Raw genomic sequence first — 24,140 nt, forward strand, 5'->3', positions numbered from 1 at the left:
CGTCTGGAGAATGGAGGAAAGGAGCTAAGTTTGTTTGAGTATTTGCCACCCTATGTAAAGTTGGGATATATAAGATACGCGGTAAGATCGTTGGTGCAAAACCCAAAGCAAGAAGTGTAAACAGTTTGACCATGTGTCAAGTGTTTGCAGATGGAATTAATATGTTATTGAAGAGTGTGAATGTAAAATGTTGTAACTGTGGTGGAGATCATATTTCTGAATTCCCAGAGTGCCCTGTCAGGGTGAAAGAGGTTAAGGTGTCAAGGATCAGGGCTGTACAGCAAATCTCCTATGTGTAGGCGGTGAAGAGTTGAAGGGTCAAGAGGTCATAGTTCTGAAGAAGATATGGAGGTGGATGCATCACAACCAGTTGCCAATGTTATTCGTCAATCCAGTGATCTGGATACGCTTATTGTGAAGAAGGTGGATTTTGTCGAATTTATAACCACAGTTATTAATGCTACTGCACAAGAGTCCAAGAAGCTAGACAACATATCAGCAGTCGAGAAGTCTTTGGGCCTCCTAGATTTAACGGCAGAAGCACTGCATGGACTGCTGTTGCCAGGAAATATCCAGCCATCACAGGATCCTTCTGAGCCTGTGTAGGGAAATGATTTAAAACAGAAAGCAGGCAGATTTTGTTTAATTAACATTTCGTTATTGATAGTTTGTGCGGATAAAAAAAATTACCACGCTTTTTTTGTTTTTCGGATCTTTATTATCCACCTGTACTGTAGATGGCGGAATGCAAGTATCGTTGTTGCGGACGCCATTATACCAAAGAAGAAGAAGTTGCTCTCTTTCGTCAGTGTGGAACCGTGATTTCAGTGCTGAAAGGGTCTTCAAGCCGCTTCACATATGATCTGAAATGTTCTATTACTTCCAAACCAATGGGTAAAATATAATATCCTATTCATAAAGAGACTTAGTTAAGTTGCGCAATGTACGCATTTAGCGCAGCCATGGCGGTCTGGAGAACTCCCAATATGTATTCTCGCGGAGACAGTACATATCGCGTTCTCGTACAGGGTGGTCTCTAGCTAGCTAGCTACATCAAAAACAAGAGCTGTCAACTTTCAAAATCAAGTGTCAAGGTAAGATCAAGCTTTCTAACATATTCTATAACGTTTCCAAATACACAACATAATTTTAGTTGTCGGATTATTTGTCCACGTCCACTGGATCAACGTTGTCTCGACAATTAGCCTATTGATCTAGCTACGTCGTTAGCCTGCTAACTAGCCATTAGAAGCTAACTAGCTATCAAAGCAAGTTTGTTGATTTTCAAGACGCTGTGTTGTGAATCACCATATTATTTGTTATCATACATTCCCAAATATATGAAGTGTGAATCGTTCATCTTTAAGATTACAAATCCATTGGCAACCCTGAATAGCTAGTTAGTTAGCATGGCTAGCTAGGCCGTTTTGTTAGGTAGACAAGGTGGCTAACTTAATTCCAGTAACCATTGTTCATGTTTTGGCGATTACAAACTAAATGTCGGTTTTAGTTCTCCTTTGTTTTAAAGGGGCTATCAGCAGTTGCTACATCCATTCGTGGACTTGTAAATTAATGATATATATATATCCACCTCCATTCGTTCTTGAAGAATATAACTTGAAATGTCTCATGAGCTTAGTTTAACTGTTGCACCCCATCATAACCCAAAATACAACCTTGTTTTATGACAACGTTTGGGGAGAAAAAAATACTGTATAGCCTCAATATGGTTACAACTATAATTTTGATATAATGGATGGATTTGAATTTGAAAGTGGTTACATTTCTCCAGCCCAACCCCTCAGCTTTCCCCTGTACCAGGGGCGTGGAGTCCACTGTATTGTTTCTACTGATTACCACTAAACTATATTGCGCGTGATTTAGCTAGCAGTGGAGCGCGGTGTCTTCATAGACCGCCTAATACCAGCCATACCTCACCAGACCTTCACAAAAGTTTCTGAACTTTTATTAGGGTAATATCTCAAGTCATTGGGCTCCCGAGTGGCGCAGTGGTCTAAGGCACTGCATCTCAGTGCTAGAAGGCACTGCATCTCAGTGCTAGAAGGCACTGCATCTCAGTGCTAGAGGCGTCACTACAGACCCTGGTTCTACATGGCAATATGCACAGTAGACTGACTGGGGAGTGATTTCTCACAATTAAAGTCCCTCAATTAGAGCTACGATATTAATATTTGTGTTATTTCTTCAGAATTGTAATCTGTGGGTGTCACACCATTTCATAGACCCAAGATCCATAGATAAGGACCCCAATGCAATGTTGAAGTCTATACGTTCACAATGTGATTTCAACAGATTTTTTGGGGGGGGGTCAAATTAACAACCTAATGTCTTGTTGAATTTATTTAAACAACATTCCAAACTTGTTTAGCATTATTTTGTCCAATTGTGGCAGGATTCCACTATTTGCATGTTTGCATCAGTTCCTTTGGGGGACTTTTAATTTGAAGGTGAAACACCGATTCCACTATTGTTGCTCACTCTGTTGTTCATGACACACAATTAGCTATAAAGCTATCATTTTAAAGCAGAGATTCCTAGTACATATATTTTGCATGGTTTATCCCTTTATTATGGATTTTGTGGAAATCACCTTTCACTTGTTGTTCTTCCTCTTTTGAATCCATCTCTAGTCTTCCATGTCTGAACCCAAGTCCACAGGGTTCCCGGGTTCTGACTGTGGCCTTCCAGCCCAGAGAACCTCAAAGCAGGATCCAGAGATGGTCTCAGTGAAGCTGGAGGACTGCAGTCAAACACTGGAACTCAATGTGATTGTCAAAGAGGAGGAGGAGAGAGGAATCGAGGAGGAGATAGAAGTAAAAGAGGTGGATCAGAGAGCAGTCAAAGAGGAAGTAGAGATGGCAGTCAAAGAAGAGCATGAGAGAACAGTCAAAGAAGAAGAAGAGGAGGAGGAGGAGGATATAAGCATCAAAGAAGAGGTGGAGGAAAGATCAGTGAAAGCAGAAGAGAACGAGGAAGAAGCTGCTCAACATCTAGGAACTAAAGAAGTAGATAGTATCAGTGACCCAGGTAAGTTCAGGCGTGGAGTACACAGAGAGGGAGGTGTCTCGGTGGCCCCAGAGGATTCCAGAACTATTATCACTACTCCTGATTCTCTCCTCAGTGATTCTCTCCTCAGTGATTCTCTCCACAGAACAAAGGGACAGGGTGTACTTTGTAACCCAGCCCTAGCCTGTGGTTGACCAATTTAGCCAATGGGCAAAATAACAAGCATCCTATTTCAGGATTGGACCAATGAGAACGTGCCACACGTAGCTATGATTTCAAGACTGACATTCCTAACAGATGTTGAACTGAAAACCAACTATTTCCATTGATAAGTCCCCATTGATCGTTAATGCTCTGTTGACTTTGTCCTCTTGACCTTTAGTTCTGCATCGACCTCATCTCTGTTGACTTTGTCCTCTTGACCTTTAGTTCTGCATCGACCTCATCTCTGTTGACTTTGTCCTCTTGACCTTTAGTTCTGCATCGACCTCATCTCTGTTGACTTTGTCCTCTTGACCTTTAGTTCTGCATCGACCTCTCGACCTCTCGACCTCTGTCTCTGCGTTGTGTATTTATCTTCAAAATATTGTTATACCTTTTTTTTAATGCTGTTCCTGATTCTAACCCCATATCTGTTCATATTCCCACAGGAGAGATCTCCAACCCAGGCTCAGACAGTGAGCCCAGTTCCACAGCATCAGGAAACCATAAACAACACAGACGGAGGAACTCAAGACAGAAACATCACCACTGCATGGACTGCTACACTAGTTTCTATGATCCAGAGGAGTTGAGAAGGCACACTTGTGGGCCCCGACCCTGCTCAGATTGCAGAGGCAGTTTTATTTGTCCGATTCACCTCAAATCACACCAACAAAGTCTCAAAATAAAGATGTACCCGTGTGGTCAATGTGGGAAGAGATTTCAGACCCCAAGCAGCTTGAAGATGCACCAGCTTACTCACACAGGAAAGAAGTCGTACCACTGCTTTCAGTGTAGGAAGACTTTCGGTTGGTCATTCAATTTGAAGAGACACCAGAAAATACACACAGGGGAGAAACCTTTCCACTGCTCCCAGTGTGGAAAGAGCTTCAGTCAGACAGGAGACCTAAAGAAACATCAGAGAATACACACAGGAGAGAAGCCTTACCACTGCTCTGAGTGTGGGAAGAGCTTCAGTATAGAAGCAAATCTAAAGGAGCACCAGAAAATACATACAGGAGAGAAGCCTTTCCACTGCTCCCAATGTGGTAAAAGCTTCAGTCGGTTAAGAGAACTAAAGAAACATCAGAGAATACACACAGGGGAAAAGCCATACAGCTGTGATCAGTGTGGGAAGAGTTTCAGTCAAACAGGAGTCCTAAAGAGACACCAGCTAACTCACACAGGAGAAAAGCCTTTCAACTGCTCCCAGTGTGGGAAGGATTTCAGTCAGTCATCACTTTTGAAGAGACACCAGCTAACGCACACAGGAAAGAAGCCTCACCACTGCTCTCATTGTGGAAAAAGTTTTAAATTGGAAGAAAGCCTTCAGAGTCATCAGAGAATACACAATGGAGAGAAGCCCCACCACTGCTCCCAATGTGGGAAAGCTTTCAGTCAGGCAGTAGACCTAAAGAAACATCAGAGAATACACACAAGGGAGAAGTCTTTCCAATGCTCTCAGTGTGGGAAGACTTTCGGTCGGTCATTATTTTTGAAGCGACACCAGAGAAGACACACGGGGGAGAAGCCTTTCCACTGCTCACAATGTGGGAAGACCTTCAGCGAAAAAGGAAATCTAAAGCAACACCAGAGAAGACACTCAGGAGAGAAACCGTACAGCTGTGATCAGTGTGGGATTTGTTTTAAATGGAAACAAAGCCTGAAAGAACATACGGAGGCAAAGCACAGTGCAGTGCCCAACTCTGACCTTATAATGGAGTTGCCAAGCTGGGCATCTACATATCTGACTAATATTGACTGACTGTCTTTTTTTTGTTATTCTGTTAAACCTCTTTTAAAATATATATTTGATCTTCTAACACTTTATTTAGACAGCCAAAAACACAGGGGACGACAGGAAACTGGTAGGGTGGACACCGGAAACTGGTAGGGTGGACACAGGAAACTGGTAGGGTGGACACAGGAAACTGGTAGGGTGGACACAGGAAACTGGTAGGGTGGACACAGGAAACTGGTGGACACAGGAATTGAAAACCGGTTTCCAGTGGGGAGGACGTGCGACTGGCTGCGAGTGTTACCGCTCTACAACAGGTTATTATTCTGTCACACTTGGAAGTACATTTATAATATTATCATATGGAAATGTACTAAAGAGTTCCATCACGTGGATCATATCCTGCATAAAGTCAATTTACTTTCTGAACTAAACTTCCATTACCAGCAAGACACACACTTCTCTGGAACATGTTATGTGCGTAATGATGTCATTTCACCAGACAGCCCACGTATCTGCTTAATGTAACACTTTCTCTGGGTGATTTGTGATGTTTTACTTCCCATGACTGTGTTTGTATATGTGTATATTTATATTGTATTATACAGGGCACATTGGAAAGAGAGACCTAGGTCTCAATATGTCTTCCCAGGTCAAATAAAGGTAAAAGCATCACTAATAATAATGACCTGATTTTTAAAAAGTAGAGGACAGACCTAAGGGAAGGCTGTTGTCTGTATTAACCAGTGGTCTACTATAATGCAGGGTATAATGTAAAGTAAAAATAAAATAATGACAAGATAAGCACGTTTGTATTTTGGTTTTATTCACCGTGCAGACAATGGGTTAGTCAACGCCTGTTTGTCAGTCAACGCCTGTTTGTCAGTCAACGCCTGTTTGTCAGTCAACGCCTGTTTGTCAGTCAACGCCTGTTAGTCAGTCAACACCGTCTCTAATGTGTCATTTAGTTTTTTTTACCACCTGCTTTTTCACAGGACTGTGTGTTTTCAACAAGGCCGTAGCGATCCGCAGAACTAAACAAACACAAACTTTGATGGTAAGACACTGGATCCTATTAGCAGAGAGTCTGGGGATTCCAAATCACCCTCCCTTATTGGAAACAACTTGTTCCAACAGTACGGTAACAAATGGCTGTAATGAAAATACAGTTTTGGTAACAGTTGACTTGATTTTTCACACACAAAAAAACGTCCTGATATAGACACAACCAGATCCTATTGGTGCAGTGTCTGAGGACTCCAAATCACAGGTGGTGGACAAAGTACCCAGTTGTCATACTTGACTAAAAGTAAAGATGCTTTAACAGAAAATGACTTAAGTGAAAGTTACCCAGTAAAATACTACTTGAGTAAAAGTCTAATAGTATTTGGTTTTTAATATACTTAAGTGTCAAAGGTATAAATAGAATTGCTAGTATAAATCATTTAAAATGTTATATTAAGCAAACCAGACCTTTATTTACAGATAGCCAGGGGCACACTCCAACACACAAAGTGTGAGTTGGACAATTTTCTTGTCAAAATGTAACAAGTACTTTTGAGTGTCAGGGAAAAACTATGGAGTAAAAAATACACCATTTTCTTTAGGAATGTAGTGAAGTAAAAGTAAAGTACAGATACTCACAAAAAAACGAATTAAGTAGTACTTCAAAGTATTTTTTACAGCACTGCAAATCACACCCCTGTAATGGAGACAACTTCTATAGAATTAACAGTCCAGTAGCAAACAGCTGTATAGGGATAACTGCTTTAGTGTAAATGGTACAGAAGCAAACAGCTGTATAGGGATAACTGCTTTAGTGTAAATGGTACAGAAGCAAACAGCTGTATAGGGATAACTGCTTTAGTGTAAATGGTACAGAAGCAAACAGCTGTATAGGGATAACTGCTTTAGTGTAAATGGTACAGAAGCAAACGTGTAGATAAATCAATCAAATGTAAAAATAAAATACAAAATAAAAGCTAATTACAGTGCTTTACAGATGCTCAGCCAAAACCCCAAAGAGCAATCAATGCAGAAGCACAGAGGCTAAGAAAAACTCCCTAGAAGGCAGGAACCAAGAGGAACCAGACTCTTAAGGGGTGGCAAATTTTCTCTTCTGGCTGTCGCAGATTTTTCCAGGAGGACTTTTATTTTGAAATGTAGTCCGTATGATCGCGTGGTTAATGTCGCTGGGTTCACATTGCCGTAAAAGGGTCTCTAGCTAACTTAGCGACACCAACAAGAGCTGTCAACTTTCAAAATCAAGTGTCAAGGTAAAAATCTATCTTTCTAACATGTTATAGAATGTTTCCAAATACAGAAAGCATCACTTAGGAGTCGGATTATTTGTCCACCCAATTAACATTGTGTCAACAATTAGCTTGCTAACTAGCCATAAGACGCTAACTAGCAAGCACGTTTGTTTATCTTCAAGACGCGGTGTGTGTTGTGAATTACCATATTAGTTATCAAGACAATAATGTCAAATATATGAAGTGTTCATCTTTAAGATGACAAATCCATTGGCAACCCGGACCACTAGCTAGTAATGTAGCATGGCTAGCTAGGTCGTTTGTTAGGTAGCCAAGGAGGCTAGCTAGCTAACATCATTTCAGTAATAATCAGATCATTAGTAATTTACTGATTACAAATCAAATGTCCGTATTAGATCTCGTTTACTGTAAAATATATTCCTCGTAATTTAGCTAGCTATCTAACTAGATATCGTCCCTTGCTAGTGAGAAAGGTGACAGTAAAATGCGTCAGTAAGCTAAAGCGATAACTCTTCTGTGTAATGGAACTGAGATTCGTGATCAAGGACTGGTCAGTAAGCTAAACCAATAATAGCTCCACATGACTATAGTTGTTTGGTGTCAAATCCGTTTCAAAAGTCGAACAGGCGTTGAAACATCATTTCATGAGCGAACACTTGAGTCAACGGAGAATAACGGTGGTCCTGCAAGCACAAATTAAACTTGAGATCTTGCCAGTGTGACTTCCCGCAGGCAGTAAATTCATTCCAGAGCAGAGATGTGTTCATCTGAAGAAATACTTACTACATGAAGAGTCAGAAATCACTGCACTCTCACAAATAACCCACCTCCCCACATGGACGTCCTTTCTCCCTCACACCAAATGTTTTAATTCAATTTTAACTGTTGTCCAGTTTGCTCTTCCAACTGCTTACTATCATTTTCAACAGAGCCTGTAGTAGTTTACTGGAACACAATAAGGTCATGTTTTTGGAACAATTACGGCTTGACTGCTCTCCAACCAGATTTTTTTTTACAATAAAGAGGAAATGGGAAGGTAAAAAGTGAAGTTAATGAGGTAAGTACGATTGTTTTTCAGTAGAGAAACCAGCTAGCTAATCAACAATGATTTCAATGTTGAAATTGAAGTAATTATTTGGTCTTCTCTTATTAAACAGGCTAATGATGAGGCAAGCTAGTTTGTCAGCTTGCTAGGAAGCTAATTAACCATGAAGCAAAAGCCAAGGTGATTTCATTTGCTGTACAGTCTCTGGTTTAACTGAGAGCATTGTACCTAAGTTAAGGAGGGGGTTTAGTAGAGGATCCTAAAACTGAGTGGGGTTGGGGCACTACAGGGCGGTGGACCCCTAGGGGCAGGGCGGTGGACCCCTAGGGGCAGGGCGGTGGACCCCTAGGGGCAGGACGGGGGAGACCCAGCTATATTGTGTGCAAGTAAAAAGATCTCTACAGTACCATTAGGCCTATGGGATTAATTATATGGAGGGTGTACTGTTTGTGTGTGTTGATGTTTAGGTGTATGTGTGTTTTCATTCAACTTTTGTTTTCCAAACCTTTCCCTTTGATACATAAAACAAAAACATGGAGTCGTGTTGGGGAGAGATTTTAGTTATTGACTAGACTGGTGGGGGTCAGGCGTGTAGGCGGCTCGAGTTGGTGTAGAGCAAGTATTCCCAAACTGAGGTAGCCCTGGGGCGGCAGTGGTTAGAGGCAGGTATCCTCGTGGTTAGAGGCAGGTATCCGCGTGGTTAGAGGCAGGTATCCGCGTGGTTAGAGGCAGGTATCCTCGTGGTTAGAGGCAGGTATCCTCGTGGTTAGAGGCAGGTATCCTCGTGGTTAGAGGCAGGTATCCTCGTGGTTAGAGGCAGGTATCCTCGTGGTTAGAGGCAGGTATCCTCGTGGTTAGAGGCAGGTATCCTCGTGGTTAGAGGCAGGTATCCTCGTGGTTAGAGGCAGGTATCCTCGTGGTTAGAGGCAGGTAGCCTCGTGGTTAGAGGCAGGTAGCCTCGTGGTTAGAGGCAGGTAGCCTCGTGGTTAGAAGCAGGTAGCCTCGTGGTTAGGAGGTAGACACGTTTTTAATACCATCCTTCAGCTACCATAAACCCCTCCCATCTATCTCTGAATCCCACCCATCCACTCAGTGTTTGCTCACGCGAGCCATCTCGTGCGTGTTCGACTTTTGAATCGGACTTGACACCGTATTGTTCCCATCGCCACAGCAACGTGAGCTAGCAAGTTGAATTTATTAGCAGATATTCCTAGTGCATGGAATATTTTGCATGGTCTAGCTATCATTTTACTAGCGAAGCTGCTCCAGTATTTAGTGAAACTCACCTTAAATGTATTTCCTCTTTTGGATCCATCTCTAGCCTTCCATGTCTGAACAGAAGTCCACAGAGTCCCTGGGTTCTGGCTGTGGTGTTCCAGACCAGAGAAGCTCACAGCAGGGTCCAGAGATGGTCTCAGTGAAGCTGGAGGACTGCAGTCAAACACTGGAACTTAATGTGATTGTCAAAGAGGAATGGGAGGAGAGAGGAATCCAGGAGGAGATAGAGGTTGATCAGAGAGCAGTCAAAGAGGAGGTGGAGGAGAGAGAAGTCAAAGAGGAAGTAGAGATGGCAGTCAAAGAAGAGCATGGGGAGAGAACAGTCAAAGAAGAAGAGGAGGAGAACAGTGAAGTGTCTGCTCCAGATCTAAGGGAAGAGGAGGCAGCAGTAGATAGTATCAGTGACCCAGGTAAGTTCAGGTGTGGAGAGAAGTTGGTGACTTGGTGGCTACAGGAGATTCCCAAACCATTGTAGGGCTTCTGCTTGCATCAAAAGTTTTTTAAAGCCCCTTTCAATGTTCCCTTTTTAATCCTAACCCCATATATATGTCCATATTCCCACAGGAGAGAGCTACAACCCAGGTTCAGACAGTGAGCCCAGTTCCACAGCATCAGGAAACCATAAACAACACAGACGGAGGAACTCAAGACAGAAACATCACCACTGCATGGACTGCTTCACTAGTTTCTATGATCCAGAGGAGTTGAGAAGACACACTTGTAGGCCCCACCCCTGCTCAGATTGCAGAGGCAGTGTTATTTGTCCAACTCACCTCCTACCACACAAACAGACTCTCAAAACAAAGAAGATGTACCCGTGTGGTCAATGTGGCAAGAGATTTCAGACACCAAGCAGCTTGAAGATGCACCAGCTTACTCACACAGGAAAGAAGTCGTACCACTGCTCCCAGTGTAGTAAGAGGTTCTGTCATGTAGACGCCTTAAAGTATCACCAGAGAATACACACAAGGGAGAAGCCTTTCCACTGCTCCCAGTGTGGGAAGACATTTGGTTCGTCATTCAATTTGAAGCGACACCAGAAAATACACACAGGGGCGAAGCCTTTTCACTGCTCCCATTGTGGGAAGAGCTTCAGTGATGAAGAAAGTCGAAATAAACACCAAAGAATACACACAAGAGATAGGACTTTCCACTGCTCTGAGTGTGGAAAGAGCTTCAGCAAGGGAGGAAATCTAAAGGAACATCAGAAAATACACACAGGGGAGAAGCCATACAGCTGTGATCAGTGTGGGAAGAGTTTCAGTCAGTCATTACTTCTGAAGGGGCACCAGCTAACGCACACAGGAAAGAAGCCTCACCACTGCTCTGACTGTGGAAAGAGTTTTAAATTGGAAGGAAGCCTTCAGAGTCACCTGAGAATACACAGTGGAGAGAAGCCACACCACTGCTCCCAATGTGGGAAGAGCTTCAGTTGGGTAAGAGACCTAAATAAACATTGGAGAGTACACAGAGAGGAGAAGCCTTTCCACTGCTCCCAATGTGGGAAGAGCTTCAATGAGAAAGGAAATCTAAAGCAACACCAGAGAAGACACTCAGGAGAGAAACCGTACAGCTGTGATCAGTGTGGGAATTGTTTTAAATGGAAACAAAGCCTGAAGGAACATCAGAAGGCAAAGCACAGTGCAGTGCCAGACCACGGCCTTATAATTGTGTTGCCAAGCTGGGCATCTACATATCTAATTAATATTGACACTAACCAGATTTCCATCGAACCTTTTTAGGCGAGTAAAAAAAACGTTTTAAAAAGTAAGATTTTTATTTGTTACATCAAACCTTAAATGGGAAAGTAGCTTTTATGTTTTATCTCTGTCATCATGCACTGTTTTGTTATCTGTCTGTTTGGTGGGAAACATTTTATTGATGTGGGTTTTAAAATATTCACATGAAAATCTGTCTTCAATTGGATGAAAACCTAGCTAGTGTTGCACATTTGTTAGGCTAAATAGATATGTTGAATTATGCAAAAGAGAGAGACTTCTGACAACTAAGTCACAACAGGTGGAGTCCGAGTCCATGTGAGAGTCGAGTCATGAGTCATGAAAATCGTGAGTCCTGGTCTCGAGTACTACAACACTGACAGCTACTCTCCTTTTGAGAACGTTTTATTTGTGCAAATTGATTACATTACCTTAATTTTCTTGCTTGTTAGTGCTAAGTTTGGGCATCGTTCAGGATGCCTGGTTGAATTGCCACCACCCAACGGACCTGATTGAAGAGAGGTCAGTGAAGTGGATGAATACGGTGGGTGTAGTAGCTCCGTTCAACCACAAGATGAAACTATCGACCCTTAATAAAAACAGAGTAAAAAGTTGCTTTCTTCCATCCAGTGGAACCGTGATGAACTGCTAAAACGGTCAAACCACCTCACATGTTATTTGAGCAACACATCACCATGACTTCCTAAACAAAATGGAAGATGTGAGATTATCCTGCTTTATGAATCGTATTGATGTGAATTTGCTACAATGTGTGCATGTAGTCCCGCACTAAGAGCCGTGTACAGTCTACAGAGTTGTTCTGTGGGTGTCACGGAGTAGGCTGATACCCCATTTCATGGGTGCGCACTCCATAGGGAAGGCTGTACAGTGCCATACAAACGTTCAATACACATTGTAGGCTGAATAGTGAGGTGAATTCCCACAGTCAAAGTCCCGCAATAAGAGCTATGACGCTAATATTTGTGTACACTCTTTAGAATTGTAATCTGTGGGTGTCACTGAGTTGGCTGATAACCCGTTTCATTGATCCACAATCCATAGGTAAGGCTGTACAGTGCAGTATGCCCCCTTGAAGTTTTTATAAATGTTAAATTAAATTAACTAATAGCGGTTCCAAGCATAGAGATCCTATTAAATGAATTGAGGGGCTAAGTCATAAACCCTACAAAATTCCAGAATGGCCCGAAAATGGCAACCTTTCTGGTCAGGGAGAATCCAACCCAGTCTGATTAGGGCTCCCGAGTGGTGCAGCGGTCTGAGACAATGCATCTCAATGATAGAGGCGTCACTACAGACCTTGATTTGATTCCAGGCTGTGTCACAACCGGCCGTGATTGGGAGTCCCATAGGGCGGCGCACAATTGGCCCAGCGTCGTCCGGGTTAAGGTTTGGCCATCATTGTAAATAATAAATTGTTCTTAACTGACTTGCCTAGTCAAATAAAGGTTAAATAAAAAATAAAATGATTGGTATGAATGGCAGTAGGTGATGCATTTCCTGCTTTTACTTATACAGGAACATACAATTAAGGCATGTGAGAACAGAAAATGTGTAATAGAATTGAATGAATTAAAATGTTCATATCATTATAAAAACGGTTCATAAGGATTTAATTTAAAATTATTATAGCCTCTAAAATAAATGTAAACAGACCATAAATGTCTCAATTTGTGTTGTCTAGGAAAGCTGTGAGTTCAAGTCTATGATACAATATCAGTACTTAATTTACAACTTGTCTAAGTCCCATCATCAACAGATTTCAGTCAGTGTCTGGCTGTGGATTGACTGCATTGTTTGAATGGAATGTCGGCATATTGGTAGTTATTTAGAAACATTTATGGAATTATTCCTCTAAAACTGTCTGGCTGGCTAGCTCGCTAAAAAACTGCAGATAATCGTCAAATTCATTGTTTTACACTATCTTATCACAGCACTGGCAAACTATGGTTGACCAAAATGAGCTGACCTTTTAATACCATCATAAGAAGGTGAATTATATTCTAGTGTTCCAATTCCTAATTCTATGGTTCCAAGCCCTTTCTATGGATTCTATTCCTATGGTATTGTTCCTCAGGTTCTCCACCTTCCAGATGATGTGAGAGGTTGGTTTATCATTGTGTGGGGGGCTGCTTTGGCATGAGTCTGAATATGGAACGGTCTGTCTGACATTGACCTTATCGTATCGTACGGTGCATTCAGAAAGTATTCAGACCGCTTAACTTTGTCCACATTTTGTTACGTTACAGCCTTATTCTAAAACTGATCAAATAAAATACTAAAATCTACATACTCCATAATGACAAAGCGAAAAACAGTTTTTTATAAAACATTTTTGCAAATGTATTAAAAATAGAAAACAGATACCTTATTTACATAGGTATTCAAACCCTTTGCTATGAGACTCGAAATTGAGCTCAGGTGCATCCTGTTTCCATTGATCATTCTTGAGATGTTTCTACAACTTGATTGGAGGAGTTCACTTGTAGTAAATTCAATTGATTGGACATGATTTGGAAAGGCACACACCTGTCTATATAAGGTCCCACAGTTGACAGTGCATGTCAGAGCAAAAACCAAGCCATGAGGTCGAAGGAATTGTCCGTAGAGCTCCGAGACAGGATTGTGTCGAGGCACCGATCTGGGGAAGGGCACCAAAACATTTCTGCAGCATTGAAGGTCCCCAAGAACACAGTGGCCTCCATCATTCTTAAATGGAAGAAGTTTGGAACCACCAAGACTCTTCCTAGAGCTGGCCGCCTGAACAAACTGTGCAATCGGTGTAGAAGTGCCTTGGTCAGGGAGGTGACCAAGAACCCGATGGTCACTCTGACAGAGCACCAGAGTTCCTCTGTGGAGATTGGAGAACCTTCCAGAAGGACAACGATCTCTGCAGCACTCCACCAATCAGGCCTTTATGGTAGAATGACCAGACGGAAGCCACTCCTCAGTAAAAGGCACATGACAGGTCGCTTGGAGTTTGTCAAAAGGCACCTAAAGGACTCTGACCCTGAGAAACAAGATTCTCTGGTCTGATGAAAACAAGATTTAAATCTTTGGCCTGAATGCCAAGCGTCCCGTCTGGAGGAAACCTGGCACCATCCCCACAGTGAAGCATGGTGGTGGCAGCATCATGCTGTGGGGATGTTTTTCAGCGGCAGGGACTGGGAGACTAGTCAGGATCGAGGGAAAGATGAACGATGCAAAGTACAGAGAGATCCTTGGTGAAAACCTGCTCCAGAGCACTTAGGACCTCAGACTGGGGTGAAGGTTCACTTTCCAACAGGACAAATCAGGAGTGGCTTCGGGACAAGTCTCTGAATGTCCTTGAGTGGCCCAGCCAGAGCCCGTATTTGAACCCTATCAAACATCCCTGGAGAGACCTGAAAATAGATGTGCAGTGACGTTCCCCATCAAACCTGACAGAGCTTGAAAGGATCTACAGAGAAGAATGGTAGAAACTCTCCAAATACAGGTGTACCAAGCTTGTAGCGTCATACCCAAGAAGACTAGAGGCTGTAATCGCTGCCAAAGGTGCTTCAACAAAGTACTGAGTAAAGGGTCTGAATATTTATGTAAATGTGATATTTCTGTTTTTTTTATGGGGTATTGTGATAAAAAAAAATCCTCATCAATCTACACACATTGATGAGAACTACAATTTCATTTTAGAATACAGCTGTATTGTAACAAAATGTGGGAAAAAAGTGAAGGGGCCTGAATACTTTCCGAATGCACTGACAAGAGGGTGATAACCCCTGATTCATAACATGTCGACATGTGGACCAGGCAAGACCAGGAGTGAAGAAAATGTATCTTCAGAAATAATTTACCGGACACCTGGAGATTATTATTCCCAGCTACAGAAGACGACTCTTTTTTCCCCCCCTCAAAGTCAGAAAAGCTATTCAAGAATTGACTACATTTTTATTTCCCAGAATGCACTCAGCAATAAACTGGATTCAAAAAGGTATATGTGTTCTTTGAAAAAGGTATTCTCTGACATGTTCAATCTCTCCCTGGCTCACGCCTCTATACCCACCTGCTTCCAGATGTTCACTGTGCCCAAGAAAGTGAAAGTAACTGAACTGAATGACTACCGACCAGCAGCACTCCCTTCTGTCATCATGAAGTGCTTTGAGAGGCCTAGTCAAAGACCATATCACCTCCCTCCCCGACACACTCGACCCTCTCCAATTTGCCTACCACCCTGACTGATCCACGGACGACGCAATCGCCATTTCACTGTACACTGCCCTCACCCACCTGGACAAAAGGAATGCATAGGTGAGGATGCTGTTCATCTCGACTACAGCTCGGCCTTCAATACCATAGTGCCCTATAAGCTCATTACAAAGCTCACAGCCCTGGGACTGAACTCCTCCCTATGCAACTGGGTCCTGGACTTCCTGACAGGCTGCCCCCAGGTGGTGAAGGTAGGCAACATTACCTCCTCGACACTGATCCTCAACACGGGGGCCCCACAAGGGTGCATCCTCAGTCCCCTCCTGTATTCCCTGTATACCCACGACTGCGTGACCTCACACAGTTCCCATTCCATCATCAAGTTCTGACTACATGACAGTAGTAACCCTGATCACCAACAACGACAATACCGCCTACCGAGAGGAGGTAGGCACTCTGACAGCGTGGTGCCAGGTAAACAACCTCTCCCTCAACGTAAGCAAAACAAAGGAGCTGTTGGTGGGCTTCGAGAGGAACCAGGCTGGACACGCCCCCGTCCTCATCAAAGGGGCCGCCATGGAGACGTCATTAACTTCAAATTCTTCGGCGTACATATCTCAGAAAAGCTGAAACGGTGTAACCACACATACATCGTGATGAAGAAGGCACGACAGGGACTCTTCAACCTCAGGATGCTGAAGAAATATGGAGCCTACTGTCGGGTCGCATCACGGCCTGGTAAGGCCACTTCACTGCCGCGGACCGCAAGGCTATTCAGAGGGGGATACGTGGAGCCGAATGCACCACTGGTTGCCCACTGCCTGCTCTACAGGACACCTATAACACCAGGCCAAGAAGATCATCAGGGACCCCAGCCACCCAAGCCATGTCCTGTTCTCCCTGCTTCAATCACTCACAGACCCGGGCAGTACAGGACACCTATAACACCAGGCCAAGAAGATCATCAGGGAGCCCAGCCACCCAAGCCATGTCCTGTTCTCCCTGCTTCAATCACTCACAACCCAGGCAGTACAGGACACCTATAACACCAGGCCAAGAAGATCCTCAGGGACCCCAGCCACCCAAGCCATGTCCTGTTCTCCCTGCTCCAATCACTCGCAGACTTCCTCAACACATTACTACATTACTTCCTCAACACTGATCCTGGGCAGTACAGGAGCATCAAAGACCACTAGTTTCTACCCTCGGACCATCAAGCTGCTGAATAGCCACCACTAGTCAACTACCTGCTCCCCCTGCTACTCTCTCTATGGACATTCCACCCCCGATATATATTGTTTTTTTTTTATGACCATTTTCATGATTTTATTTCACTTAGTCCTGTATGTTGGAGCTCGAAGCCTAAGATTTTCACTGTACCCTGCAATCACACCTGCAACCCTGTACATGTGACTAGTAAACACTGAATCTGATATAGTGATATTGGATCATTCTATGGTAACATGTTTAATTACTTCAATAGAATGATAATTTGGAGAATGAACAGAGCGCATCTTCTGGACCCGAATGTTAGACAGAGGACAGGGAAAAGCTGAGCCCCGATATAATTTCAGATGCCTTTAAGTGTACAATAGGCTAATAATAATCTCATACTTGGCAAAAGTTACATCTGATTTAGATATTAAAATTAAACTAAAATAAATCACTATCTTAGATTTGCCCACGCACACTCTTTACAAGGTAAAGAAGAAAATATAATTTGTGAATTTATGCAGGAATACGTTATTTTGCTTCTGAAAAGAGACAACAGGTTAGTGAAGTGACGATGCCAGAGAAGCCCGTGTTTGGAGGATATATTGGCTCGGTTGTTAAGACATTTAGTCACGTCTAAAAGGGCAGCCAGAATAACAGCAAAGTAGCCGCATTTGTTCAATGTGTTTCCCATTGACATTTATTTAGATACGTCCCATAACAATGAGCCAATGAGGCGCGATTTCCTGGCATAGAAAATGTGCTCCCTCGTCAGAACACTGTTGGGGTTTGTGATATATGGCCAATATACCACAGCTAAGGGATGTGTCCAGGCACTCCGCCTTGCGCCTAAGAACAGCCCTTAGCCGTGGTATATTGGCCATATACCACACCCCCTCGTGCCTTTTTGCTGAAATAAAGCATACAACTTAAATGGATGCCCCCTCCCCCTTTAGACCAATTATAATGGCTGAAATTGATTAAATGGAACCAAGTCAAACATGTAGCTTCCACATGTTTGATACTGTTCCGTTTATCCCATTCCAGCCATTACGATGCGCCCGTTCTCCTATAGCTCCTCCCACCAGCCTCCTTTGGTTTATTTCTGTAGTAGAAGGACCTACAGAAGTTGAAATGTAACTTCTCTAATATCTATCTAACTTCAACTATGAATGTATAGATACGCTATCTTGTGTATATTGTATGTACAGTGGCAAGAAAAAGTATGTGAACCTTTTGGAATTACCTGGATTTCTGCATAAAATGATCAGAAAATTGAATCTTCATCTAAGCCACAACAATAGACAAACAGTAAATATTTAATGGCGTTGCGCAACGTGAGCATCTCGCGCAGCCATGACTGTCTTGAGAATGCAGATCTGTATTCTCGCGGTAGAGCACATATCTCGTTCTGCTGAAAGAGGGCTACAACAACAAGACCTGTTAACTTTCAAAATCAAGTGTCAAGGTAAAAAAAAAAATCAAGCTTCCTAACATATTATAGAACGTTTCCAAATACAGAAATAATCATTTAGTCGTCGGATTTTTTTGTCCACGTGCACCAGATCAACGTGTCAACAATTAGCCTATTCAATGATCTAGCTAGCTAGCTTGCTAACGAGCCATTAGAAACTAGCTATATATCTAACTAGCTGCCATATCAAGCAAGTTTGCTTATCGTCAATACGCTGTGTTGTGAATCACCATATTTGTTAAGACAATGTAAAAAATATGAAGTGTGAATCGTTCATTTTTAAGATGACATAAATCCATTGGCTACTCGGATCACTGGCCAGTAAGTTAGCATGGCTAACTAGACCGATAGATAGGTTGCTTTCAATAATCATTAGTAATTTTAGTGATTACAAATCAAATGTAAGTTTTAGAACTCGTTTACTTTAAACTATATTGCTCGTAATTTATCTAGCAGTCAAGTGAGCCGACACTCGCAAAACGCAGTCAACCCATCGTCGCTTCATTCTCCTCCTGAATACGGTGCCTGAATACACAACACTTTACGGTATGTCTTGTTTTCTAGTAGGGAAACTGAATAGGATGCACTGATAGACTATAGCAGCAAATCATTCCAAGCAGACAGTTTGAAGCACACCTATTCAATATTCCACAATACAAATGGTATAACTCACGGCCACCGGATGCCATTGTGTTCAATGAGAGCACGACGGTAAATGCCGCCACCGTAGACGCAATTTACCGCAATAGTTAAAATATTGCCTTCTGCAGCAGCGTTTTCTTCAACCGGATGTTGATTTGCACCCTTTGTTTACTGAAATCACCATAACAACGCATACCACGTGCTGATCCTCCTCTTTCTTGCTTTCTTCTCCCCCTGTAGAGTACCACAGTGAGGGGAAATGGTTCCAGTCGTTTGTCCATCATACATTTTTTTCCCATAGGGGATTTTTTTTTTAAACTAAGGCCTAATTCGTGTAGGCTTACACAGGCGTGATAACCGTGTAAATCTCTCTAGGACAATGTATTTGAAAACTTCCCTGATTCAGGTGGGTTCGGTTAAATACGGAAGACACATTTCGGTGAATGTACACAGTATAAGTTTAAACCGTCCCCTCGCCCATACCCGGCGCGAACCAGGGACCTTCTGCACACATCAACAACTGACACCCACGAAGCATCGTTACCCATCGCTCCACAAAAGACGCGGCCCTTGCAGAGCAAGGGGAACTACTACTTCAAGGTCTCAGAGCAAGTGACGTCATCGATTATTTAGCGGGCACCGCTAACTAAGCTAGCCGTTTCACATCCGTTACACTTGTTGTGCAGCTGCTCTCGGTATCCTCTTCCCCTACCAGAAAACACGCGATACCGTAAAGTGTTGAGTATTCACGCACAAAAATTCAGGAGGACACTGAAGTGCGATGGCTTTACTGTGTTTCGCAAGTGTCAGCTCACTTGACCACAGTACTCCTTAAGGTCCAAGGACCTTATACAGGCATAGCCGTGGGAAGTAGGGGTGTTGCATCACTTCCTGAAAAATCGAAATAAATCTAAATAAAACCTTTAATTACTATTATTTCTCCCCGATATGAAATATAAGGTCCGTATACTTCCAAAACCATACCGCAAGCGATGTGTGTTAATGTTCAGACCGAGCGTCGGGGCTCTTAATCTCCCTCCTACAGAAGATACCTTCGTCCATTGACTCTTCTGTGTAATGTACTGGAACAGAGATTCATGATTAAGGGCTGGTCAGCAAGCTAAAGATAACCCAAATAATAACTCCACATTGCTGACGTTAGCTGTCGTTGCCATCGCCATAGCAACGTGAGCTAGCTAGTTCCATTTTAATAGCAGGAATTCCTAGTGCATGGAATATTGAGCATGGTCTATTCCTTTATTTGCTAAGCTGTATATTCCAGTATTTTGTGAAACTCACCTTTCACATGTGCTTCCTCTTTTGGATCCATCTCTAGCCTTCAATGTCTGTACCCAAGTCCACAGAGTCCCCAGGTTCTGGCTGTGGTGTTCCAGCCCAGAGAACCTCACAGCAGGGTCCAGAGATGGTGTCAGTGAAGCTGGAGGACTGCAGTCAACCACTGGAGCTCAATGTGATTGTAAAAGAGGAATGGGAGGAGAGAGGAATCAAGGAGGAGAGAGAAGTAAAAGAGGTTGATCAGAGAGCAGTCAAAGAGGTGAAGGAGAGAGAAGTCAAAAAGGAAGTAGAGATGGCAGTCAAAGAAGAAGAGCAGGGGGAGCAAACAGTCAAAGAAGAAGAGCAGGGGGAGCAAACAGTCAAAGAAGAAGAGCAGGGGGAGCAAACAGTCAAAGAAGAAGAAGAGCAGGGGGAGCAAACAGTCAAAGAAGAAGAAGAGCAGGGGGAGCAAACAGTCAAAGAAGAAGATGAGAACAGGAATGTGTCTGCTCCAGATCTAGAGGAAGAAGAGGAGGAAGTACATAGTATCCCTGACCCAGGTAAGTTCAGGTGTGGAGTACGGAGAGAGGTTGTTGCCTTGGCGGCCACAGGGGATTCCAGGACTATTGTAGTGCTTCTGCTTGTATCAAAATACTTTTAAAGCCCCTTTCAATGTTCCCTTACTGATTCTAACATATTCTCACAGGAGAGAGCTCCCATCCAGGCTCAGACAGCGATCCCAGTACCACAGCATCAGGAAACCATAAACAACACAGACAGAGGAACTCAAGACAGAAACATCACCACTGCATGGACTGCTTCACTGGTTTCTATGAACCAGAGGAGTTGAAAAGGCACACTTGTAGGCCCCACCCCTGTTCAGATTGCAGAGGCAGTTTTATTTGTCCAACTCACCTCATACCACACCAACAAACTCTCAAAATAAAGAAAATGTACCCGTGCGCTCATTGTGAGAAGAGTTTTCAGACCCCAAGCAGCTTGAAGACGCACCAGCTTAATCACAAGGGAAAGAAGTCGTACCACTGCTTTCAGTGTGGGAAGAGGTTCTGTCGTGTAGACACCTTAAAGGCTCACAAGAGAATACACACAGGAGAGAAGCCTTTTCACTGTTCTCAGTGTGGGAAGAGCTTCAGTGATATAGGAAATCGAAATAAACACCAGAGAATACACACAGGAGAGAAGACTTACCACTGCTCTGAGTGCGGGAAAAGTTTCAATCAGTTATCACATTTAAAACCACACCAGCTAACTCACACAAGTGAGAAGCCTTTTCACTGCTCTCAGTGTGGGAAGGGTTTCAGTCTGTCATCATATCTGAAGAAGCACCAGGTAATGCACACAGAAGAGAAACCATACAGCTGCGATCATTGTGGGAAGAGTTTTAAATTGGAAGGAATCCTTAAGCGTCATCAGAGAATACACAGTGGAGAGAAGACTTACCACTGCTCAGAGTGCGGGAAGTGTTTCAGTGTGTCATCATATCTGAAGAGACACCAGCTAACTCACACAGGATTAAAGTCACACCACACAGGAATAAAGTCACAACACTGCTCCCACTGTGGGAAGAGCTTCAGTAAGAAAGCTGACCTAAAGAAACATCAGAGAACACACACAGGGGAGAAGCCTTTCCACTGCTCCCAATGTGGGAAGAGCTTTAATGAGAAAGGCAATCTAAAGCAACACCAGAGAAAACACTCAGGAGAGAAGCCTTGCCACTGCTCCCAATGTGGAAAAAGCTTCAGTTGGGTAATAGACCTAAAGAAACATCAGAAAGTACACAAAGAGGAGAGGCCTTTCCACTGCTCCCAATGTGGGAAGAGCTTCAATGAGAAAGGAAATCTAAAGCAACACCAGAGAAGACACTCAGGAGAGAAACCGTACAGCTGTGATCAGTGTGGGAATTGTTTTAAATGGAAACAAAGCCTGAAGGAACATCAGAAGGCAAAGCACAGTGCAGTGCCAGACCACGGCCTTATAATTGTGTTGCCAAGCTGGGCATCTACATCTAATTAATATTTACATTAACCAGGTTTCCATCTAACCTTTTTGTGTGAGTAAACTTGGCTGTAAGCTTTTCAAATGCCGACAAAACAAAATATGCTTGACAAGGTGGGGATCTTTTTGTGTCTGTAAAATGTATTATGCGAGAAATGTTGGTGGAAATGCTCTTATGTGTTAATATTGATATAGTAATCATCATATCAGCAATCATCATATGGGGCGGCAGGTAGCCTAGTGGTTAGAGCGTTGGGCCAGTAACCGGCGTTGGGCCAGTAACCAGTGTTGGGCCAGTAACCAGTGTTGGGCCAGTAACCGGTTTTTATTTGGCTACATTAAAACGTAAGCAAAAAACTAGATTTTGTTTGCACTGAATTTATATCTGCCACGAGTCCGTTTGGTGGAAACACACAACTGGTGGGAAAATGTGCCTATTATCTTTATGCTGATTTTAGAATATTTGCGTGAAAATCTGTCGCCAATTGGATGGAAACCAGGCTCGTGTTGCACATTTGTTATGCTAAATAGATGTAATATTTGCCATCTGTATTCTAGTATGTTGAATTATGCAAAAGAGCAAGATTTCTGACAACGTAAGACACCACTGATCGAGTCGAGTCACAAGTCATGAAAATCGTGAATTGATTACGAGTCAAGTCTAAGTACTGGACTCAAGTACTACAACACTGACAGCCACTCCTCTATTGGGAATGTTTTATTCTTGAAAATGTATGTCATTTCTCTAGTGTTGGTCTGGTCCAGAAACTAACTTCAACTAGACCCCCATTGTAGATCTGAAGAAACTGATAAACATCTGGTATTTTTCTTATTAAAAACAAACCCATTTTATTTATTTTAGCTAAAACAAAATGTGATTTTTTGCTCATGTTTTAATGTACCCAAATAAAAACCTAAAGTTCAATATGTTTCCATCACACTTTCAAATCTACTGATGGTTTTGTTATAAAAAACTGTAGCGTTAAATTGGCACGTGCGCTCTAGCCAACAGCTCACAGATACAGCTACACTTCCAAACCCTTTAAATTAGTCAGGTTTGCCTTTAATAGGTTTAAATGTCACATTCAGCTTTGTGTAATCTTTTTCTGTGTCATTATGTTTGTGTTTATTTGTGATTCAATGTCAGCGTTCTGAGACACACCATGATGTAAAAACGGAATATTACCGTACTGTTCATGCTGCTTAGTGCTAAATGTGGGCATCGTTCAGGATACCTGATTGTATTATCACTACCTAACCTAACTGAAGAGATTGCAATAGGTGTAGTAGCTCCGTTCAACCACAAGATGTAACTATCGACCCTTAATAAAAAACAGCTTGAGTAAAAAGTTGCTTTGTTTCGTCAGTGGTGCAGTGGTGCCTGGAGAAGTGGGTGCACTTTAATTTTGCCCAAATTTTTCCAAACGGCTAGACTTAAAATGTAAAATGATAAATCCCATATTGGTCTTTCACAGTCAGGCCAACCCAAACTGTACTGTGGAGGAGGCCTACTATTGAAATCAATAAATGGAGTTAGAAATTCACAGGTTTCAAACTTTCCCCATTTTTATTTTTCAGGTCACACATTTTTTCTCTCAAAAAAATGACAAAATTGTAGGTTCTAAATCCATAACAATGCTTAACCCACATCAGGAGACGACTTTTGAGGTCTGGGAATAATCTAACATTTACATTTTTGAGAGTAGTTACTCATTGTTTCAAGTGTGCAGGCACCTAGCACTATTGTCTGATTATAAGTGTTTCTGTAGTATATGAGGGAATTTGCAGAAGGAATGGCCACTGGATTGACGCAAATAATCATGATATCATTCTGACAGGTAGTCAGTCATAGGCTACTTTGTAGCTAGTTAACATTTAATATAGAAATGTTTTATGGGCGGGCCTTTCCATCTACCGTAAGACGGCTAGGCCAATCATAAGCGTCGCTATATCTATCCTGTTCCTTAATTGTTTGACATTGTGTTTACGTCATATTATGAGGCATATCTTACATTGCTTCAAACTAGCCTATAGC

At 42.6% G+C, this 24,140-nt stretch overlaps 3 protein-coding genes across 3 annotated transcripts in view; all 3 read left to right on the plus strand.

Moving 5' to 3' along the window:
- LOC139397373 (zinc finger protein 271-like) overlaps positions 1-5,770 on the plus strand; it is a 30,315-nt gene extending 24,545 nt beyond the window's left edge. The window contains exons 3-4 of the mRNA XM_071144131.1: positions 2,652-3,048; positions 3,678-5,770. Coding sequence (XP_071000232.1) covers positions 2,652-3,048; positions 3,678-4,993 — 1,713 coding nt within the window. The 3' untranslated portion in view covers positions 4,994-5,770. The remainder of the gene's footprint in view (positions 1-2,651; positions 3,049-3,677) is intronic.
- A 1,449-nt stretch (positions 5,771-7,219) lies between these two features.
- Positions 7,220-12,767, plus strand: LOC139397376 (zinc finger protein 436-like). The gene is made up of 3 exons (XM_071144135.1): positions 7,220-7,242; positions 9,609-9,975; positions 10,130-12,767. Exons 2-3 carry the CDS (start codon positions 9,615-9,617, stop codon positions 11,305-11,307), a joined length of 1,539 nt encoding a protein of 512 aa, XP_071000236.1. The 5' UTR covers positions 7,220-7,242; positions 9,609-9,614; the 3' UTR covers positions 11,308-12,767.
- Positions 12,768-20,156: 7,389 nt separating this feature from the next.
- Positions 20,157-22,324, plus strand: LOC139397375 (oocyte zinc finger protein XlCOF6-like). The gene is made up of 3 exons (XM_071144133.1): positions 20,157-20,649; positions 20,796-21,439; positions 21,524-22,324. The coding sequence occupies exons 1-3, from the start codon at positions 20,157-20,159 to the stop codon at positions 22,121-22,123; spliced, it is 1,737 nt and encodes a 578-aa protein (XP_071000234.1). The 3' UTR covers positions 22,124-22,324.
- Positions 22,325-24,140: the final 1,816 nt, after the last annotated feature.

This window comes from Oncorhynchus clarkii, unplaced genomic scaffold, assembly GCF_045791955.1.
Source record: "Oncorhynchus clarkii lewisi isolate Uvic-CL-2024 unplaced genomic scaffold, UVic_Ocla_1.0 unplaced_contig_1325_pilon_pilon, whole genome shotgun sequence".
In the NCBI taxonomy this organism is placed as follows: domain Eukaryota; kingdom Metazoa; phylum Chordata; class Actinopteri; order Salmoniformes; family Salmonidae; genus Oncorhynchus; species Oncorhynchus clarkii.

Coding starts and splice junctions, on each gene's coding strand:
- LOC139397376 (XM_071144135.1), top strand. CDS start 9,615: ATGTCTGAACAGAAGTCCACAGAGTCCCTGGGTTCTGGCTGTGGTGTT. Junction 9,976..10,129: donor AGATAGTATCAGTGACCCAG/GTAAGTTCAGGT, acceptor ATATTCCCACAG/GAGAGAGCTACAACCCAGGT.
- LOC139397375 (XM_071144133.1), top strand. CDS start 20,157: ATGTCTGTACCCAAGTCCACAGAGTCCCCAGGTTCTGGCTGTGGTGTT. Junction 20,650..20,795: donor ACATAGTATCCCTGACCCAG/GTAAGTTCAGGT, acceptor ATATTCTCACAG/GAGAGAGCTCCCATCCAGGC. Junction 21,440..21,523: donor CATATCTGAAGAAGCACCAG/GTAATGCACACA, acceptor AAGCGTCATCAG/AGAATACACAGTGGAGAGAA.